The sequence below is a fragment of the Armigeres subalbatus genome, chromosome 1 (assembly GCF_024139115.2).
Source record: "Armigeres subalbatus isolate Guangzhou_Male chromosome 1, GZ_Asu_2, whole genome shotgun sequence".
NCBI classification, from domain to species: Eukaryota; Metazoa; Arthropoda; class Insecta; order Diptera; family Culicidae; genus Armigeres; species Armigeres subalbatus.
The window spans coordinates 155,025,991-155,045,836 of NC_085139.1; the positions used below are offsets into that span (position 1 = coordinate 155,025,991).

Consider the following 19,846-nt stretch of genomic DNA (forward strand, 5'->3'; position numbering starts at 1 on the left):
CAGACAGTGGCGCTTCAAATCTTGATGCAGATGAGATGACGAAAACGCTAGCGAGGGCTTGCGATGCGACGATGCCAAGGAAACTGTAGGCTGGAACTCCGTACCTCAGTACTGACTACTTGTGTATTATCCTTAAGAGTAACTTCCAGTACCGGATTCTGGTTTACGCAACTAATTCGGGGCAGAAGTCAAGGCTCCACAATCGGCCCAAAGCTGTGGAACGTGATGTACAACGGAGTGTTAATGTTAAAGCTGCCCAAATGCGTGAAGTTCTTTGCAGTCGCTTATGATGTTGTCCTTAAGATAACCGGTGAGTCGCTGGAAGAGGTGGAAATGCATGTGGCGAAGACGACCGACGCTGTTGAAACCTGGATGACTGGAGTCAAGCTCATTACAAAACGGAAGTGATGCTGGTCAGTAACAGCAAAGCGGATGCAGATTACCGTCAGAGGGCACGGCATACCGTCGGTGCGGACTCCGAGACAACTAGGGGTGATTATCGATGAACGGTAGAATTTCAACACCCATGTCGGCTATTCCTGTCAAAGGGCGAACGTCGGTGGTCCGAAAGGCAGTAGTAGACCTCTCCTGGCGACCATATGATCCTCGATACTGAGGTACGGAGTTCCAGCCTGGGGAGCTGTTCCATATGAAATGTAATAGCAGGAAGCTGAACAGCGTGTTTGTTCTAATGGCCATCCAAGTCACGAGTGCGTACAGAACCATTTCGTCGGAGGCAGCTTGCGTTATCGCCGGGACGCTTCCGATTTGCATAACTCTAGCAGAGGATATCTAATTATCTAGTGCTAACAACAGAGGAAGACGGCGAGACTGGACTCAATGGTCAAGTAGCAGCAGGAGTAATTCAATGCGGAGAATGGTAGGTTGACCCACCGGCTAATCACCAATGTGTCGATGTGATTGAACAGGGAGCATGTAGAGGTAAACTTTTACCTAATACAGTTCATGTCCGGACACGGCTTCTTCTTCTTCTTATTGGCATTACATCCCCACACTGGGACAGAGCCGCCTCGCAGCTTAGTGTTCATCAAGCACTTCCACAGTTATTAACTGCGAGGTTTCTAAGCCAGGTTAACATTTTTGCATTCGTATTATCATGAGGCTAACACGATGATACTTTTATGCCCAGGGAAGTCGAGACAATTTCCAATCCGAAAATTGCCTAGACCGGCACCGGGAAAATTGCCTAGACCGGCACCGGCTTTGTAGCCGCGCATCTTACCGCACGGCTGTTTCCGTCAATATCTGCATCTTTTTTTATACAGTATGCATGGAATTGTTCCACGCGCCCAAGTAGCGATTAACCCTACACAGACTTGAAAAAAATCCTATAACGTTCAGATGTTTCAGAGGTGTAGCTGAAAGTTACGTCGCCAAATGACCTACCCAAAATCGCAGTTTCTTTTAAAAGTTTCCAGTGATGTGGAGTTGCATAATTTATCCATAGACGAATTTCGCGCCAATTCGAACAAATGTTGGCAGCACCCTCTCAGTATTTAATCAAACTTGTTGGACACGTAGAGTTTGTAACTTTGTACACTTGGTTTATCCAGAATGAATCTAGGCTATATTTGGAAAGGGCTAAACTTATTTTTTACCTTTATTTTTTCAAATGTAAATAGGATTACGGATGGTATTCTCGACAGGATCCCATTCCCGGTACAGGCTTAAAAACCAAAGATACTTTTTTTTCTCCAAAACTCCTCCTCCACTCGAGAGTTCACGATACAACTAGTTGGAATTGAATTTAAAGACGCAATTGCGGACGAAACGCAATATGCTGCCGGAAATGCCTGCCGCTTCCCTATCCGAAAAACGACTAATCCTACAAAAAAGTGTTGTAATGGTTGCTATTGCAAAATGAATCAGATTTAGATTTAATATATTTAAAAAAAACTCCAAATTGATTTCTACACTGAAAAAAAAACGTTCTTAGAAATTAAAAGTCTGTGTTTTTTTTTTGCAATGCGCCCCTTTTGATTTGAAGGAAGTTTGGTTTCAAGATAGGTAAGCATTTTCCCTATTAACCTCAAGATGGGCACTTTTAACAAAAACATTTAACAAAATCATCACCACTGGTGGATAAGATTGGGTTTTTATTCAAAACGCTGCTCCAGGATGTCATTCGCACAAATCTCAAGTAGCAATACACCCACTATAAGAAAGAGGAATCTCAGAGCAGAGATCCTGGAGATATTTTCTAGAGAACAGCTTGAAGAATTTCGAGGAAATTCCGAAGAAATTTTTTTTGTTAGAACTCCTGGAGAAATTTCTGGAAGAAAAAGCGGGAGAGTTCCTGTGAGAATTATCAGAGTAATTTCTTTTAGATATTCCGGAACTCATGGAAGAACTTCCCAAAAAAAAACCTCAAGGGTTGGGGAATTTTCGTAGGAGCAAGAATACACGGTGGGTGATATGAAGGTGAGTTTAGAGGAATTTTATGTGAATTTTGGAAGGAATTCAGAAGAAATTCGCGAAGAGTTTTTGAAGTAAGTTCTTTATAGCTGTAGAAATATTTTATGTTCTTCGGAATTCCTAGAAAAAAATCTGAAGGAGGTCCAGGGAAAATTCAGAAGGATTTCCAGGAGAGTTTCTTGAGAAATTACTGATGTAATTTCTGTGGAAATACCCGTGAAAACTTCGAAAGAAATTCTTAGGTAAAAATATAAAGAAATTCACTAGGAATTTCCTGGAAGAATTTCCGAAGGAATTCCTAGATGATCTTCCGGAGGAATTCCCAAAGGAACATCTGGTGGAATTTCCAGAGGTACAACTAGTGGAATTTTCCGAGAAACTTCTGGTATAATTTCCGTAGCAACAAATTCCCGGGAAAACTTTTGGGGTAATTCACGGAGGAGTTCTAGGAAGAATTTCTAGAGAAATTCCCGGAGGAACTTCCGGAGGAATTTCCTAATGAACTTCGAGAGGAGCTTCTGGAGAAATACCCGGAGGGACTTCCGGAGGAATTCCTGGAGAAGCTTCCGGAGAAATTCCTGGAAAAACTTCAGGAGAAATTCCCGTAGGAATTCCCGAAGGAACTTCGGAGGAATTCCCGGAGGAGCTTCCGGAAAAATTCCCGGAGGAACTTCCGCGGGTATTCCTGGAGGAACCTCAGGAGGAATTCCCGGAGGAACTTTAGGAGACATTCTAGGAGGAACTTCTGGAGGAATTCCCGGAGGAACTTCTGGAAAAATTTCCGGCAGAACTTCCGGAAGTTCTGCCGGAAATTCCTCCAGAATTCTTGGAAGAACTTAAGGAGTATCTCCCGGAAGAACATCCGGGGGAATTCCCGGAGGAACTACCGGTGCAATTTTTGGAAGAATTTCCAGAGGAATTCCTGGAGGAGCTTCCGCAGGAATTCCTGGAGAAACTTCCGCAGGAATTCATGGAGAAACTTCCGCAGGAATTCTTGGAGAAACTTCCGCAGGAACTCGTGGAGGAACTTTCGCAGGAATTCTTGGAGGAACTTCCGCAGGAATTCCTGGAGGAACTTCCGCAGGAATTCCTGGAGCAACTTTCGCGGGAATTTCCGGAAAATCTTCCGGAAGAATTCCCGGAGGAAATCCTGGAGTAGCTTGCGGAGGAATTCCTGGGAGAGCTTCCGGAGGAATTCTTTTGCAGGAATTCCAGGAGAAAAAATCCGGAGTAACTTTGGGAAGAATTCCTGGAGGAACTTCCAGATGAATTCCTGGAGGAACTTCCAGATGAATTCCTGGAGGAACTTCCAGAAGAATTCCTCAGTGAGGGTCGTAGGTTCGAGTCCCATCGAAGGGAAAGTTACCTCCAACACATTTTTTTAATTAGGATTTTTTTTTCAATATTTGCATTCGAAAAGTTTACGGTAGACCCCACAATCATGGGTCACACACTAATATGAGTCATTTCCATTTGACCAGAGTCTCTTAATTCTCGTGTATACATGGATGAGACAGTGTGCCATGAGCTACAAAAGCTCACGTAGCACCGATTCAGTGCGACGGGAGAAGCTAGCCATAAAATAACTGAGTGAGCGTGTCTCAATGTACGTCTCATGAGACTCATCTCATGCGCTAGGAATGCATAACTGACGTTACTTAGCCGACGATTTTATTGAATGAAAATTTCCCGCCTAAGCTATTTTACGCACCTTCGCTGTTGTTTGCAAAGGTTTTCCATGTCAAACAGCGCATGAGCGTCTCAATGCGACTCACCAAAGTTAAAGTGAGGTACGCAAGCTTCGTGAGACTCGCTTGCGTGCATGATGTCTGCATTTGACTAACATGCGAAATGGAGTGACTAATTATTGTTACAAAACGACCCATATACAGGGGTTAGACAAAAAGGTTAAGATAGGCAAAATTTTGTCGAAGTTCAAATCAGCATAACTTTGCGTAGAATGATCCGATTTCGATGACACCTGGACCTTCGGACGCGGAAACTCTTCTAGTATACTGTCCCTATGCAAAACCTCAGATTGGCCCTTGGCCACCGGAGATGTTCCGGGTTTTCCGAGGATATGTTAAAAATGCATTTCTTCTTCTGCTTGTCATTTTATCTGACGTTTACTGCCATCATGTTTTATACTCTCCCTGGAAACTAGAACTAATAAGCTGACCAATGCTGGCTACAGATCGAAAATTCGTTTGGTATACGCAAAGATATGGCCATTTTCGTAAAATCGGTACGGGATTGCCCATACACCCTGAACAAATGTCACTTTCGCAGAACACCCGGAACCTATTACAAATTGTCCAGAGAGTCTTACAGTCACCATAATGTATCTTTAATAAAGATCCTATATTTATCGTCTTGGGAAAACATGAATTTTGACACCCATATATGCATAGTTCCAGACGGTGCCAAAACCGGCCCCTCCTGGAAGGCCATTGGAACCTGCTATAAGGGTGGCAGTGGACAATATCATTCTGGAAATGTTTCTGTAATCATCGTCTCGCAAAGTCATGAACATAGATACCCATATTTGCATTATTCCGATCTGTTATCATTTCATCATGTTCCCAGAACCGTTTTTACGGAAATGGCCATTAGGGTGGTTCAAAAAATTGATTTTGCTCCACAGTGCTCATCTGATTCTTTACCATGCTCTGAGTGTCCTCTGAAAATTTGAGCTCATTTGAATTAAAACTGATTTAGCACAAGCCGTTTCAAGTTTGCATGCAAATTAGTATGGGGAAATTTATTTTTTCATTATACTGTTAATGACGCTTCCCCATCAAGCGCATGTTAAAAGAAAACCTACATAGCTAAAAGTAATACTCAACAGCTTTCACTCAGTGAAAACCGCATCTCAATTAATCGTTCCAATAATTAGTAATCGAATTTAATCTATACCGTGGTTTTCTGGAGCTAATTGCATAACTCATCAACAGGCAACATTGCTGCTCGTGGCGCGAAAGATAGCACACACAAATTCAGGCTACTATGTTGCACTGCACATTTCAGTGATGCCCTCAAAGAAGTTTAACGATCATGACTAAAGATTCGCAACCTGTCTTAAAATCGATTACTAATTATTGGGACGATTAATCAACATGCGGTTTTCGTTGGGTGAAAGCTGTTGAGTATCCCATTTAGCTATGTAGGTTTTCTTTTAACCTGCGCATAATGGGGAAACGTCATTAACAGTATAATAAAAAAAATAAATTTCCCCATACTAATTTGCATGCAAACTTGAAACGGCTTGTGCTAAATCAGTTTTAATCCAAATGAGCTCAAATTTTTAGAGGACACTCAGTACATGGTAAAGAATCAGATGAGCACTGTGGAGCAAAATCGATTTTTTGAACCACCCTAATGGCCATATCTCTGCGTAGTTTTGATGGATTCTCGATCTACAGCCACCGTTGGCCGGCATATTAGTTCTAGTTTTTGGAGGAAGCATAAAACATGATGAAAGTAAACGTCACATAAAATGACAAGCAGTGGAAAAAATGCATTTTGAACATACCTTCGGAAAACCCGGAACATCTACGGTGGCCAAGGACCAATCATAGGTTTTGCAGGGGGCAGTATACTAGAAAAGCGTCCGGTTCTGATAGTCCTGATTTTATCAAAATCGTATTATTGTACGCATAGTTATGATGATTTGAATTTCGACATAATTTTACCTATCTCAAGCTTTTTGTCTAACCCCTGTATGTGGGGTCAGTGTAACTTTTTTTTTGTAGAATTTGCCTAATTGAAAAAAAACGATAAAAAAGTATGGCTTTTTACAAAAGGTAGCGTAGAATATGTTTTGGATAAACTAAGCATGCAATAAAATGACTTTTTGTGACAAGGTCTACACGTTCATAAAGTTTTATTGAGATCTGAGAGGGTGCTGCCAGCTCCGAATACGATTTAGCGCGAAAAGCGTCTATATAGACCGTACAGTACAATAAGCGATTGTGAAGAACTCTCATTTTTTTTATTCTAAAGTATTCAATGCGCAATTTACACGCTTGTATTTTTTTTCTTTTTTTTTCATACTGGCAAATCCAATATACATTGATTAGCAACAAAATATGCCGAATTATTAACAAATACCTTCCAATGTAACCCGCTTGTGGTCCTAGTCCATTACGGTCGTCCATAACTCTTTGTGGCTGATTATTCACCACTTTACCGTCGTCGTTACCTTTCCATGTGCCGTCATCTTCCTTGAACGATGCGCTCCTGATTGCATCATTGCAAGGACATGGTTTATGATGAAGAAATGCGTTCATTAATGGTCAGTATGTATAGCGAAAATTTTAAATTAGAACAATTGTTCCAGAAATGTTTGAAATCCCAGTTCGCTTTGCAATGCCGTGGAAGAAGTTCCTACGATTCAAGGAGTACTTTGGGGTTGTGGCCCTCCAGCTCTAGGGTTTCGAACATTTCATACAATTATTTATTGCTTATGTTTTCTATTACTAGTACTTCATATACTTTGAAAATTACTCTGTCGGAAAACAAATTAAACTCAAATGAAAAACAGCTAACACTTTTGGAACGAAATCTGGTGTTCATACTTATTGCAAGGCAGCACGCAAATGCCGCAGCATTTTTCCATTCCACTGAGATTCTTCTCGGCTTCACGCATGTCGGCGTTGATCTGGTCCATACCCTCCTCAATTCGGTCCAGTTGTTCTGCGCGCATATTTCACCAGGTTGCACATCGAGCGAGACAGAAGAATACAGAAATTAATAATCCGGTAGAAGCAATCGCAAATATTTGTACATATTCAATTTTCGGTTATTCGAGTGGTACACATTTTTTTTTGTCGGATGAAAAGCGTGCTAGGAGAGGATTTGAAATAAACCGCGAATGGGACCAGTGCAGTTGGAAAACAGCGAACGGATTCTGAGAGAGATGTTAAAAAATGGAGAACTGGAGAACTAATAGATTATTTGGAAGAACGCTATAGCTATAGTAAGGTGTTGAAAATTCAAACCACATGCAACAAATTCAATCGTTGGGAATATATACTGCCGGTGAGGTAAAGTTCATTTTTCTTAGATTCGGTAAAGTTAATTTGCAAAAATATCTACTATTACTTAGTGAAAAGTATTAAAAGAAGGCTACTGTTTATTATGAACTGGAGCAAAGAGTTGAGGGAAATGTAAAGGTCATATGTATTAAGAATGTATTGATAACTGTGTAGTATAGCAGAAGCGAGAAATAAGTCAATGTTTCGAAACAAAAGCTAAATTAGGACAAAAATATAAACATTTTGGTGAGATTTACAATTAATTTTAGAACGTTAGCAATTGTACCAATTTTGGGAGTTATCAGAAATATATTGTAAGTGTTTTTCTGTCTAATATCTCTATTACGTACATGTTTTACTTACATAACGAGAATTCTCAGATTTTATTAAATTAATTTTAAACTTGGGAGACTCAAAATGCCATAAATATTCTACACAGTTTGAAAAATTCAAAATGTGTTTCATCACAATCAAGATATATTTTCACAATACGCAATTAGAGATGATAGACAGGTTGTCATTAAGAAACAATAAGTAACTAAACTGACCAAATATAAGTAGATTAAATTAGATACGAAAAACAGAACAGAACAGAATTAAAAAGTTTAGAAAACAAAAAAAAAATAATCGTGTTTTGGAATACATTGTAGGTTATGTCAGTACTCACTTGTGGATCTACATTGAGAATTTGTTGTAATTTGTGGTGAGATTCTTTTTGATTTATAAATTGTAAGGCAATAAGAAGCAGAGTTTGCGTTAGTTGTTCAATGTGAATTATTTTTGTGCGGTGCTGATGTTTTAGTACTGGTACTGATCGTAGGATTACTCGCTATCTGTTAGCTCGCTCTGTTAGTGAATGGCATTTTAGTTTTAGTGCACGGTTTCTGTACGTAGTACATTGTAGTGATTTGTGATAAAAGATTGTTCTGTCTGTTTTAATTTGGCCTATACTTTTCACATAAACTGGAAGGATAAAAAGTACATTTTTTTTATAGAGAAGGCTTCATAGATAATTATTTGTTTTAAAGTAGCTATTATGGTGTACCTAATATATGATACGCCTGCATGCTATATTTTGATTGCTGGTTTAAGTTTCAAAATCCTTTTTTCACCCTTATACACAGAGTTATTTAGTTATAAGTTAATCGTTAGTTTTTGCTTCCTGGAATTGATTCAAAAAAATGATTTTTTTGCATCAATGGCTTCATTATGGATCAGACTTGACAATTTTTTGAAAACAAAAACTAACCAGAACCCACTTAACTATGATTAATATTAGTTGATAACAAGCTGTTAATTTCTTACCTCCTTGTTCGTCCAGCATGACGATGGTACGCATTCCCACTTCAGTGCTCTAAATCAAAAAACATTATAAATTGCATCTTAGCAAATACAGTCTTATTTGTATCACTAGGATAGCAGTAAACTTAAATTTATGTTTTCCTAACCTGTTACATTATTCATTTGTAGGAAATAAGCCTGTTATGTTTACAGTAGTCAGTATATGCAAACTGTTATTAATTTTAAATCATTTTATTTTTAAATGCAACGACTGAAAGCCTCGCTCACTAATCACTACAATTATCGCACACTCTATTCAAAATGTTGCTGTTACAACGATCACACTTCATACTAGTTTTAAAATTCCGCCTTTTGTGCGTCCATTAGTACAATTATTCGATCATTTTACTCAAAATTTTACAATTTCTTCTGATTTTAAAAGCTTACCGCCTTGTAATTTTAACATATTTGTGGTTTTAGCTCCAGCTTCTTCGCTCTACAATCGTAGTGAAATGTGAAATATGGAAGAGAAAAAGAAACAAAATGAAACCGAAAAAGTAAACACAAACAACAACTTATACAACAATTGCTTGAAACAAATGTTTAATGACGAATGGCTACTTTTCACAATATTTGCTCTCTAAAAACGTGAAACATCACGATTTTCTAGCTCAACTTTCAAAAGATATTATTTTATTAATTACTAGTAACGAAATAACAGACCAACCAGCGCTCTAGAAAGGGGGAACTCTCATGTGAAATAGACGTTTGTGTGTTTGTACAAAACAAAACTTTGTTTTACCTATGAGTCTATTAAAATGAAGCTAAATACAAAATGTAATCAAGCGACTACTGAACACAAAGATAGTTAGTTTGTAAAACTGTAATCAGACATTAACAAAAAAAATAAGAACTAGTAATCATTCTATCGAGCTAAGCTGGGAAGCAAAACTTGGGCAGATTCAGAATATTGCTGTTGTATATTGACGTGTGTTGCATGATTGATCGTTTTCTTTCTTAGTGTAGATATCGGAAGCACTTTGTGCTTCTACTGTCGACTTGTAGCTAAATACTGAGAATGAATGTGATAGTTGATACTAAGTATGATGCAAATGACTCAATCAGTTTCAGTGTTTATGCAATGTATTTAACAGGAACACTCCTATCTATGAGGTTAGATCTAATGCGTTAGGGAAAAGAGGATACTTCAAACCGTGCATTACTATACCCAAAAATCGTTTTCGGATATGTGATAAAAGGGATGGAGATGTAATCGAGAGTTTACATGGAACACAGACAATCAACTCGTTTCAACTAAAAGTCGGCGTTAGTTCAAAACCCCATATTCGTAGACATTTCCTAATATGTGATGTGATGAAATCAAAAGTTAACATCTGGTGGAAACAGAATCAGAGTTGACTGTATTATGAATAGCATTCGAGATTGTCGTTAACTAAAAGAATTATAGGAGCCGACAAAAGTACCCATCCTAAAACCACGTATCAATTATACTTTGAATTTATGGTATGCCCTTCGTTAAAATAACAAGCTAAAGAGACACAGATAAAAAACCTACACGAAAAATAAAAAATGAACGCGATAATATCTTAGTCGTAGATTTTTGATTAAGTGCTTTGCTATCCCATTAGTAAATCATGTAAACTTTCTTATCCCAAAAAAGTTTAAAAATCCAATTAAAAGTCAACTTTGTAAACAGTCGTGTCTCCAACAACACGGCTAATAGCATTTCAATGTAGGTTATGATGCACATCCCTAATTATCCCCATTGTGATTGCTATATTATATGGACCTTCGTGAAGTACTTTATCTTCTTATGTACAATCCTGAGAGGAGACAAGGTAGCTCATTTGTTATGATAATAACTCGAAAAAACAAGAACAATAATCTACGAACTTTAATGTACGGATTCTATTTAAAAGTGGCAATCTTGGGTTTGACCTTGGATTTTAAAACGGCGATGAAATTATTCCAAATTAGTCAACTGTTATGACAAACAGAAACGATAGAGCCGCTTTGAAGCAGGTGCGGTAAGCTTTATTTTAATAACGTACATCGTAAGTTCTCGAGTAAACACAAAATAGAAAACTCCACCGGCGTAAGGGGCCCCATATACGCTCCGACATGTTGCACAACTTTGACTCCGCCCCCAGTAAATTTGGTTAGGTTTGGTAAGTCGGACCGTCTGTGGGTAAGTTGTACGACGGTTGAATAGTACAACTTGCCCACAGACGGTCGTACTTTACTCCGACCAAATCAAATTTCCTGGGGGCGGAGTCAAAGCTGTACAACATGTCGCAGCATGTATGGGGCCCCTAAGAAACGGGGGTACGACAAAAAAATACTCTCGGAGGCAGAGAGTTGTTGCAAAACGATCAACAACAAGAAAAGCGCACTGGCGTCAGTCATGATCAATGACAGCTCCGGAAATCTTTTGACCGACCGAGCAGAGGAGCACTTGAGTTGAATGGACAATCGGATAGAGAGGACACAAACAAAATCAGGATTGATGATGATTGACAAGCTGTTCGAGAGCTAAGGAACGGTAGGGCGGGAGTGACCGGATGAACGAAAAATCCACCAAGCGATTGAAATGATTTGGGAGGGAGAAGTATTTACGAGCCGGTTTGATGGCCTCATGTCCTATCTGCAAGAAAGGGTACAGACTCGATTGCCCTACAGACTCAATACCGCCTACAAGGTACTCTCTTGAATTCTGTATAGCAGACTGCGCCCGTTTGTGGATTTTAAGGCAGCGTCAAACGGAACGAACTGTTGCATACTAGAACATGGCTTTCCGCAAAGTGTATTAGGCTGATTCGGATTAAGGATTATGAGCAAAAAGAAAAAAAAAACTGATAAAATACGGCAGACTACAGTGGGCTGGAAATGTAGTCCGTATACCGGAAGAAAGACCAGCAAAAGTGCTGTTTTGCAAAGGACCTAGAAGAAGTCGGCTCCGGGGAGACACCGCACTCGCTGGTTGTGTGTAATCGAGAAAGACGCGCGTGCAACCAGTGCAGTGTGCAGGGAGACTGTCGATTGGCGACCCAAGAACGAAATTCATTGCAAAATCCATACGATTTAGCAGTTCTGCACACAACATGTTTGACAGAAGAACAGAGGGGTGCCGAAGCCACTATCTTTTTCTGTAGTTTATAACCTCTTTTAATCAATGTTTAAGACGGTAGTAGAGCCAAAATAATACGCCATAAATAAAAACGTATGCGGAATTCTACACTCTACGAATTCACAATAGACGCTCAAACAAAATTATATATAGAAATCGCTATCGATGTCGTACACAATAAAGGCTCCCCCAAACCTAAGCGATTTCCTCGCCGCGACTCTATCGCTGGATCGCTGTATGTAATGTTATTTACGCTTCCATATCAACAGCGACAGAATCGCAGTCACCAAACGACGGCGACGATGTGTCGCATATGACACAAATTGTCTCAATTACTGTTAAAAAGATTGAGCCAAGGGAACGTATTAACTGTTTTAAACGCCAAGATCAAAATAATGAAAATAAATTTAAAACAATACAGCTATCTCATCTCGTCTCAGGTACTATAACAGAACGATTCCACCATCCAAATCAGATCCATTCAATAAATGACTCCTTAGCTTCTTAATTCCAACCCACAAATGAGAAATAAATAAAATGTATGGATAGGCAGGGTGAGTTGAATTCGAAAAGTGGCGTACAAAACAAAACGATGGGAGTTGGGGCTTTAAATTGCAATTCTAAATAATGGAAAACCTCGGAGATGCAGAAAGGGTTGTATTATAATAATAATAGCAACAGTACAATTCGATTGCTTATGAAAAGTATCGCAAGATAATGTGATTTTGGAGACAGAAAGAGAATAGGGTAAGGGAAAATAGTTGGAATACGTAGTAATGTGTTGTTTTTGGTGACTCACCTCCCTGATCGTCAAGAGCCACCAGGGTGCGAATCCCGGCTTCCTTGCTCTGTTAATGGCGGCATTAGGATAATTAGGCAAGTAATAAGTGTCATTATGTGGTAGTTACAATGTTGTTGTTTTATTTGTTGTATTGTTGTAAATTTTAATAATTTGTCTTCTGAAATATTGTTTCTCTAACTTTTAGGTGGTGCTATTACATAATATGTTTGTAAACTTAGATCATATATCGTTGAGTTCTGTGGAAACTATCCCAAAGAAAAGAAAACGATAAGCTTTCCGAATTCCCAAATAACTCTGTCGAAATAAGTATACTCAAATGCACAACAATTTTACTTTCCTTTACTTACTTAGTTGCTTCCTAAAACTAACATAAGGTGTGACAACAGAACAAACATCAATGGAACGACAATGTGGGTAAAACTGAGGCTTCGAATTGATGAGTGAAATGCGTATTGAACATAAATGCATTGTGGATCAGTGTTTTGTAGCATTGTAGCATCTAATTGGTTGGTATTGTTGAGTTTCTAATGCATATTTTTGGATACCCTAATGTATTTTTTCAAAGAATATGTAGAACTTTGACAAAATTTCAAGTCGAAATTCAAAAACGACTTATCTCTTTTTGTAAACGAAGATTTAAACGTCTATCTGTTGAATCTGAAAGCGAACTAACCAATGCCTTCAACGGATAGAAGAAACCTTTGCCTACTATCGGTGATGTAAGATTGTGTAAGTGTATCAGATTCGTCAAGTTGATATTTCAAATTTTACTAGCCAAATCAGATAAGTCGTTTTGGAAATTTGTACTTAAGCTTCATTTCACCTACTGACATTATTCACATAGCTGTACCACAGTTAAAACAGCAATGACCTGTGCAAAACGTTTCAGTATAGTCTTCTGTTTTGAAAATTGTTGTAGTAGGGTAAGACGGTATAATATGCCTCCCCCAAGGCAACTCCTTGATATTTTTTTACTTTTCAACGCAATTTATGCAAACTTTGTGTTATGTGGTAGTCCAAGAAGTCGCAAATGCATTGCTCGTGAGTAGTCATATAAAAATATTACAGATAACACGTAATAAAGCTTTTTTGAAAAGTCGTAATAAAATGGATTTCAACGTTACAAAAAACGTTACATTTTTGAAGATGGAATTTTATATCATATTAACCACTGAGAAAAGTTATTTTCTTGCCGAACTGAGTGTCCCAGTGCAAGTTTTTTGTATTTTGCAAATATTTTCATTGTGTTCATTTTGAACAGAGTTTTGTCAAACAAAAGCTGTTCTAGTCGTTAATTCGAAGAGTTTTAGCGTATCCACAATTGCTATTAATTATATCCAGAAAGGACTATTTTAACACTACCGCAACATTAGGACAAACCACAACACAACGATAGGACGTTATTCATATTTTCAAAAAGTATCAAAAATTCAACCGGTCAGCCCATAATCACAATTCTTATGTTACAATAAGCCTCCTGTCAAATTTTCAGCTAATTCGGATAAAATTTCGAGGTGGCTAAAGTCGATTTAGTGTTTTAGGGCTATTATCAACTTAAAAAGAAAATCTAACAAGAGATATAAACGCCAAAGATCATCGCAACAATTTCTAAACGGAAGCTTTTGGTGTGCTTTATAAGTCTTGTGAACATTACGATTCGTTCCGTTCACGTTTCGACCATGTTAAAGTGATTTTCAAGCTTAAGTGCATAACAATACTGTTTCCCCTAAAAATTTAATTCCTCTTCTTTTCCTGGACATTTGAGTAATATAATTGACAATGTGCATTTTACCATTATCTTTCTTTCTTAAAAATCAGAAGCTGACCATTTGTCATAAATGTACACGTTAGGATTTGTTTAAACAAGCAGTAGTCAAGCGGCACTACGTCGACCAATACTTCGATAACGTGGACACACCTGCTGGGCATCGCATGAGATACGGTCGAGGACCTATTCTGCGTTTCCACAGCATCGAAGTCGGAGTATACGAGAGTTCTCCAGAGAGAAGAACATCCGAAGAAACGAACGATGCTCAGCATCGTCGTGACTTAGTCACTGTTCTTGTAAAAAAAAATCACGCAGCTATTTTTGGCGGTGCACGATCGGCTGAGGTCCAGCACGTGCAGTTGCATATTTTTTCGGATGCGAACGGATGTGTGGCGTACAGGAGGTGAGGTTGTGTACGTTCAGCGAATGGTAGAGCGAAGTTGGCACCGTTGAAGCAGCTGCCGATTCCAAACCTGGAGGTTTCAGAAGCAGTATATGCAGTAGTGCGCGTACGTCGCCCGACTAACCATCAGCAAGCTGATATTGTGGGTATGTTCCGATCAGCGCCAATACGGTTTATCGGTTTTCGTATAGAGAGATTCTGAGCCTAACGGAGCTAGAAATTTGGCGATAGGAACCGATGAAGCCAAACGTGGACACCTGAATACGAGGACAACAGTTCCTATACGAGAGTGACGATGAACGGTCGAGCAAGGGTTTGCCGCCAGGTAATACGGCAGAGAAGATTCGGGTTTATCTGTTGCACACGATGTGAAGGTACCAGCCAGCTGCAGCGGTTCTTGGGAACGCAAAACTCTTCTCGAAGTGGACGAACCTGGTTCGAACGATGGTTTGTGTATTCCGATTCGTATCGAATGTAGACAAAAAAAGGAAGCTGTCGATAGAGACGCTACGAGCAACGGAAGGTCAGCTGAAGTTGCGAGTACCGAATGCGGTTGCGTCGATTTGACTATCACTGCGGCAAAAGGAGTACGAGCTAGAGGTGTGCGCAGTCGCGCCACGTCGCAACTGTAGACCTTTTTGTATTTATCCTAAATTTCTCACATTGGTTGAAATTTTTACGGAGTCTAATATAAAAAAATTAAAAAAATCTTCAAAAAAAGTGCCGTGGAAGTTTCAAAGAATTTCCCGTGGAAACTCCGAAAAATCTCGCGTGAATATTACACGAATGAAATTTTGAAAAATATTCCACAGCAGAATTGCTAAAGAATTTCCGAAAAAAAGCTTCGAAATGTTTCACGAGTGAATCTTAAAGAATTTCCCGAGGTAATTTCGAATAATTTCCAGAGAAAATTCGTTAGGACTCTTCCGAGAATGTTCCGAAGATTTTTCCGAGGAAATTTCAAAACAATTTCTGATGAAATTTTGAACAACTTTCCAAGTAAAAAGTAGAGAATTTTCAAGGAAATTTCAAAGAGTAATTTAAATTTCAAGTAAAATCCGAAAGATTTCCAGAAGAAATTACGAAACAATATCTATGGAAATTCATGAGGAAACTTACAAGAAGGCAGACAAGTGAACGCACCAAAATATGAATTTTCAACTCTAACGTGAAATCTGTGCTGTTATACGCTAGCGAAACATGCTGTGTATCAGTGGAGAACACTCAACGGCTGCAGGTGTTCATCAACAGATGCCTGCGGTATATAATTCGGGCCTGGTGGCCTCACAATTGAATCTCAAACAACGAGCTCCATCGTCGTTGTCAGCAGAGGCCGATAGCAACATAATTTCGGGATCAGAAGTGGGGCTGGGTCGGCCACACTCTACGTAGGGGCGGAAACGAAATCTGTAAACAAGCATTAGACTGGAACCCAGCGGGACATCGCAGCAAATGCACACCAAGAGGCTCATGGTGGGGAAGCCTCAATAAAGAAATAAAAGTAGTCGACCGAAATCTAACCTGGCAACAGGTTAAAGCGATAAGTGGACAACGCTCAGGATGGAGACCGGTGGTGTACAGGATCCATAAGTAAGTAAGTAGTTCAGATAAAGTTTCGGGAAGTTTCCTGAAAAATGAACGAAGTAAAAAAACTGGGATTTTTTTTTATATTTTAACAAGTTTTAGAAAATGAAATCCTTCAAAAATCTTCAAAAATTTCCTGGCAATCAAATGCAAACAATATTGCCACGCCCATTCACCGCCGCCGACTGCCAGTGTAGCGGTAAAAACGCCGCCGATTACTACAAGAGGCGCACATCTCTAGCACGAGCAAGAAGAGCGATGTTTGCCGAAGGTAGCGCAGTCGGAGAGTTATATCCGGTTCCCAGTGATTCTTCCGAACGGCGACATGATAACGAGGCTGATAACCGATCATTTTCAAGAGAGGAGTGGCCGTGGATATCGCCAGACGGTAAAGAACGAGATGCGGCAGCTGCACTCTATTTCGCACGTAGGTGCCCCGCTGCCAGTACGAGTAACGTCACATACATGCGTTCAGCTGTGTCGTGAAAACGTGAAAATCATTGGAAATTATACTGCATTATGATTCGAAAGGGGTTTCTAGACTTGGCATGTTCAACAAAGTTGTTCGTATTAATATTTGCTACGAAACCACGTGTACATTCCATTTTGTTGGAAAAATATATTTCTCATGCCACTTTTAGGGAGAATAATCATCAAACCATTTTTATTTAAAAAAAATACGCTCCCAATTTTCGATAGTTTATATTTTTTTGCATTTATATCATAAAAACGCTGAAATAAAACACTGTGCAGAGATTCGTAGTTCGTGTTTCAGGGACGGTCCCTAGTCTCTGTGAAATTTGCAGAAAATTACAGCAATAATGGTTTTGGTCTTTCGTACCAGCTATTTACCATCGCTTTAAAGGGGAGGAAACACGGTTGAACAATGTTTAGAAGGTCCGCTCAACTACTTGAGTTTGACAAATACATTGCACGTGCACGTAACTTTGCAGAATGAAGCCTACATCAGACCAAAGCAGAGTGGGTAAAATCCATAGTTTTTTTTAGCTAAAATGTTGCATACATTGCCATTTGACAAAATTTTATTTTCGATTAATCCACTCAAAAATGAGATAGAAATTGTATTCGATTTCAAATTATTTAAAATAAAATACGTTTTTTGGAAAGTTGTTAGGAATACTGCACAGAAAACTCAAAGACACTAAGGTCCTAACTATTGTAACGAGCAAAATATGATTAAATTTTATGAAATAGGTCATTTGAAAACTGATGTTCAACTATTAACTTTGCATGGTCAAAATATTGAGACCAACAGAGCTCTATAAACTTATTCATCATATAAACATACATTTTTTTTTAAGTAAGACATGATGGTAACTTTAATTTTTCAAGAAAAATTGGAGATTTATGAAAAATAACATATTTCTTACACCAAATTATCTCGTTAGGTTGCAAAAGGTAATCAATGCACATTTAAAAGATAAGCTACAAAGTTTTCTGTTCGAAGCGGTTTGATTAATATCCCGTTGTTTCTTCGTCAAATGATTATTTCTCTACATGTTCACGCCATTGTTTAGTTTGTTTCAACGTTAAAAATTCAATTGCGCTTTAGGGTTAATACGACGTTAATTCTACATGGTGTCACTTAAATTTTAGAGCTGTCCCAACACTGGCGTTCTAACATGTATAAAATCACCATTTCTAAAAGTTGTTTATCATTTCAGATGGTCGGGGTTCTGCACCAAGCGATTTGTGATATTTTAATCGTAAAAGTAAAACGTTGTTGTTGGAAATCCTTAGTGATGGGGCAGTGGTCAATCCAATACGATTTTAAATCTATTAAATCTGCTAAGCGAAAGCTTGGGCTGAAAAATGGCGTTTTTGCAGAACCCCGGCCTTTTATTATTTCCAATTTTTTACTCTATACTTCTTCGATGGAATATAATCCTATAAGTTTTTATTTTTTCTTTGTTTGAATTTCGGTTGTATGAGAACTGTGTACAACTAAACACACGTAAAGAATAGAGCAATAGGCGAATACTTATTATGGTCGTTTTAGTAAATTATCTTTCATAGTTAACTACTTGTAGGATTGAAAATAAAAAAGCAGTGCTAACGGTACTGTCAGGTGCGTAAAGGACGATAAGGGTTTGTTTATTTTAGTTATACCAAACGGTGCTTCAAAAGGATATAAACCTATAATGTAATCGACACAGCTTGATAGAATTAGCGAAAGCCTGCCCGTGTATGTATGTATATAAAAGAAAAACAAATATTTCTGCATTTACAATGTTTTTATACATGTAACATCATCCAAGAACACTTTCGAATGTACACATTTACAAGTTGACAGAAGAGTTTGTCGAAATTGTCAGCCAAAAATGAAAATTTGACTCATCGCTTAAGCTGTTATAAAAGAAATATTTTTAGTCGAGACTGCAAAATTATCGTCAATGCAGTTAATAACAACGTATCCTAACTAGTCAACTGATTTGACGAGGACTGCAGAAGAATTAAAGAAAGAGAAGGGCAGCATGAATGGGGAAAAGCGCTAAACAAATTTTTATTGCGGTTAGATATTGAAAATTCAGATATTTATGTTATGCTGGTCCATAATGCTGAATTATGATTGTAGGAATACTAACGAGTGTGGAAATATTCCAGAATCATTCAGATTAAACAGGCGAGTGTTTCAAGGCATGCGATTAAATGACTGGGTTTTATATAGTGTGTTACCTTCAACAATGTCGAAATTGAAATTCTAACAGTATTTTAAGAAACAATGATATTAGATACATGCGTCGGTTTTAATTGACTTATTGAAGCTTGTAAACAAAAGTAAATATTTTGTTTTCATTATTCAGCATGTAAGTAATTTATAGTTTTATAAATGTGTAAGAATAGAAAAATTATCCGAGTTATAATATTTCCTTCATAAAGATTCTATGAAATATAACTGAAGGTTTTATGAACAGTGTTCCATGGATTTGAGTATTCGGAAAGAATTCACATTTAGACAACGAAAAAATATAGACGCTTCATGCAACATATACGTTCAGCCGCAAAAAATAATAGACAACACAATTAAAATAATCTCCAGATGCAAAATAAAATCATTAGATGTGAAGTGTGCTAGATACAAAACTGTATAACAAAAAATAAAACATTAATGAAGATGTTGTAGTGACTTGTTGCAATTATTTTTTCCTTAAAAGCAGAGAATAGAATAACTGCCTTTTAAATATGTAGCGAGCTGATACTGTAACAGTCTAACTTAACGCCCGAATCAGTGAATATTTTTATAAATATTCTTAAAATGTTATTAGCATTTGCATTCGTTATGTTTCAAATTCCTAGCGTGTTGCTTCGTTAATATTCCAAGTTCTGATAGACATATCGCACTGCGAGCTATCAAGAGCTAGTACCC

At 38.2% G+C, this 19,846-nt stretch overlaps 1 protein-coding gene across 8 annotated transcripts in view; it reads right to left on the bottom strand.

The window, feature by feature from the left end:
• The window catches only part of LOC134205342 (synaptosomal-associated protein 25), a 76,318-nt gene that overhangs the window by 21,676 nt on the left and 34,796 nt on the right, over positions 1-19,846 (bottom strand). For 4 of the 8 annotated variants that reach the window (XM_062680515.1, XM_062680511.1, XM_062680516.1 and 1 more), the window contains exons 4-6: positions 8,778-8,826; positions 7,014-7,131; positions 6,547-6,675 (exon numbers count right to left, since the gene is read on the bottom strand). In XM_062680515.1, coding sequence (XP_062536499.1) covers positions 6,547-6,675; positions 7,014-7,131; positions 8,778-8,826 — 296 coding nt within the window. Of the gene's footprint in view, positions 1-6,546; positions 6,676-7,013; positions 7,132-8,777; positions 8,827-9,200; positions 9,250-12,700; positions 12,750-19,846 lie in introns of all 8 variants that reach the window. The other 4 variants (XM_062680512.1, XM_062680518.1, XM_062680519.1 and 1 more) reach the window with 2 other exon arrangements.